Source organism: Eimeria tenella, genomic scaffold, assembly GCF_000499545.2.
Source record: "Eimeria tenella Houghton genomic scaffold, Eth_scaff1293, whole genome shotgun sequence".
NCBI classification, from domain to species: Eukaryota; Apicomplexa; class Conoidasida; order Eucoccidiorida; family Eimeriidae; genus Eimeria; species Eimeria tenella.
Window position 1 is genome coordinate 1 of NW_013543758.1, and position 2824 is coordinate 2824.

General features: G+C 52.6%; 1 protein-coding gene across 1 annotated transcript; it reads right to left on the reverse strand.

Annotated features, from left to right (window-relative positions):
- Positions 1-54: 54 nt before the first annotated feature.
- ETH_00012775 (uncharacterized protein) lies at positions 55-2017 on the reverse strand (the record flags this gene model as incomplete). Its single annotated transcript, XM_013379005.1, has 4 exons — positions 55-113; positions 341-428; positions 656-1052; positions 1386-2017. 4 exons carry the CDS (start codon positions 2015-2017, stop codon positions 55-57), a joined length of 1176 nt encoding a protein of 391 aa, XP_013234459.1.
- Between the last annotated feature and the right edge of the window lie 807 nt (positions 2018-2824).

Consider the following 2824-nt stretch of genomic DNA (forward strand, 5'->3'; position numbering starts at 1 on the left):
ATCTTCCCCAAAGAATAAACTGCAGCAGCAGCAGCAGCAGCAGACACAAAAACATTAATCTGCTGATGCCCTTAGCCCCACAGCCAGCCCAAACCCTAAGCCGTGGCTCTCGCCTAAGAGCAGTAGCAGCAGCAGCAGCAGCGACAGCAACACCAGCGGCAGCTGCAGCAGCAACTGCAGCACAGACGGCGACTGCTGCAGCAGCAGCACCACGGACACCAGCAGCAGCAGCAGCAGGAGAAAAGAGCAGCAGTGGCAGCAGTGACAGCAGCAGAGACAATAACCGCAGCAGCGGCAGCAGCAGTGACAGCAGCAGCAGCAGCACGGACAGAAGACACACGAATGAGAGAGTTGTCTCTTGGAGTGTTATCTGCTGCCCATGCTGCAGCTTCAGCAAGAAGAACTCGGACCAGCTTCGGCTGCTGCGTCTGCAACAGCAGCAACAGCAGCAGCAGCAGCAGCAGCAGCAGCAGCAATTCAGGATTTCTTCAATGCAACTGAAAAAGCATGTGTTGCGCATCACTTCTAGTTTGTCTTTCTTTAATTTGTCTCTTTTTATTGTCTCTGTTTTATTTTTAGTTTATTTATTTTTATTTATTTCCTTTTTGCTGCAGCAGCAGGAAAGGAGGCCCCTAGGCTTCAGGTGTATGTACACCTCAGAGCGCGCAACTGCTGCCAGCAGCATCGCAGTTTCTCTTCCGTCTGCGTCTTGGAGGATTTGCTGCACCTCTTCACAGAAGCAGTCCCACCACCACTGCTGCTGCTGCTGCAGCTGCTGCTGCTGCTGTTGCTGCTCGCGCCCTTGCTGCTGCTGCTGCAGCTGCTCGCGCCGTTGCTGATGCTGCTGCAGCTGCTGCTGCTGCCTCGGCTCGCTGCCGCCGCTGACCTTCTTGCTGCTGCTGCTGCTGCTTTTGCTGGTGCTTCTGCTGCTGCTGCTGCTGCTGCTGCTGAGAAAGAAAGAAGCATGGTGGGCCAGCATTGCTGCTTCTGCGGGCCTCATGAAGCGGACTAGCGGCAGCATAAAAAACGCCTGCTGCTGCAGCAGCAAATACCTAAAAAGAAAACAAAAGTAAAAAATAAATTAAAAAATAAAAAAGAAAAAATGAATTAAAGGAACAGGTGAGTGGAGAGACAGTAAAGGGAAAAAAAGCGCATGCAAAGCCAGCGGCAGCAGCAGTAGCTGCAGCAGTAGCAGTAAAAGCTGCAGCAGCAGCAGCAGCAGCAGACGCCAGTAGCAACAAAAGCAATAGCAGCGGAGCAGCAGCAGCGGCAACAGTAGTAGCACAAGCAACAGAAGCAGCAGCAGCACACACAGCAGCAGTAGCACATGTGGCAGCAGCAGCAGCACAAGCAGCAGCAGCAGCAGCAGCAGCAGGGTAGCTGACTCTTTAAAGGAGAACAGCACATGCACGCTGCGCAGCCACATGGAAAGCTGCTGCGGTTTTATATTTTTGGTTTGCTGCAGTCGAGCAGCAGCATCTGCCAGCAGCAGGCGCGCCCCGGGAGGAAGGGAGGATATCCTCTTGCAGCCTGCTGCTGCTGCTGCTGCTGCTGCTGTTGCTGCTGCTGCTGTTGCTGCTGCTGCTGCTGCTGGCCTTGTGGCTGAGGGCGCTCCTGCTGCAGCTGGGGCTAAGAGTGCTGCTGCTACTGCTGATGTTGCTGCTGCTGCTGTTGCTGCCGGGACATCTGCACATGTCGTTGCTTCTGCTGCTGCTGGCGTTGCTCCTGTTGCTGCTGCTGCTGCTGCTGCTGCTGCAGCTGCTGCTGCTTCGGTTGTGGTGGCGAGCTCACGCGTCTCTGCTTTTGCTGCAGCCAGTGGAGGGGATTCTGCAGGCGCTGCTGCTGCAGCTGCTGCCTCTGTTGCTGCTGCGGCTGCCTGTGTTGCTGCTGCTGCTGTCTCCTCTGGTGTTGCCGCTGCTGCCTCCCTTGCCGCTGCTGCTGCTGCTCCTGTGGCGAAGGCTCGGCGGCAGCAGGTATTGAGGTGTAAGTACACCCCAGATGCTGTTAAGAGCCTCATATGTAGAAAGTTAAAATCAGCTCCGAAGCATTCTTAGTGTAGGGTGTAGGGTCTAGGGTTTAGGGTTTAGGATTTAGGGTTTAGAACCCCCGAAAACCCAGTTCTACACAGTTGAAATCCTCTGCCTAGGGAGCAGAGATTACTTCTTGAGCTCTAGGGCTTAGGGTTTAGATTTCACAGTTTAGGGTTTAGGGTTCAGGGCCTAGGGTTTAGGGTTTAGCGTTTGCGGCGCAGGGTTCAGAAGCTCGGGGCCCCTGGGGGGCCCCCAAAACTCCCCTTATCTTCTGTTGCGCATTAGACCTTAAATAAACTCAAAAGAGCAGAAGTGATTCAAAGGATGGAGCGAAAAAAGAAGGAAAAAACGCAGTTTCTGGGGTGTACATACACCTCAGGTATCGGGGGCTGTTGAGAACCATGGGAAGCTGGATCTGGGGATCTTCTCCAATTGAATAAATAATTCGGCGCATTTAGAAATGAAAACCCGCAAATTAAATCCATTTAAGCTATTTTAATCTTTTATTATCTTTATTTATTTCTTTTCGTCCCTCTCGCTCGACTGTTGAGCTGTACGTACACCTCCGCCGGCCAGCAGCAGCCACAAGTCAGCGGGGCTTCGGCGCGCTTTAGTTTTATCGAAAGCTGCATTATAATTGTAATTAAGTAGCTTTACTTGAGTCGAATTTGTTTATTTATTTATTTATTTTCCATTTGTTTCCTTATTTGCCTCTTGTTTCAGCATGAACTGCGCGCCGCCGTCCCCGGCGCGTTGCTGCTTGCGGCTGTGACACAAACTCTGAAAGACCCTTG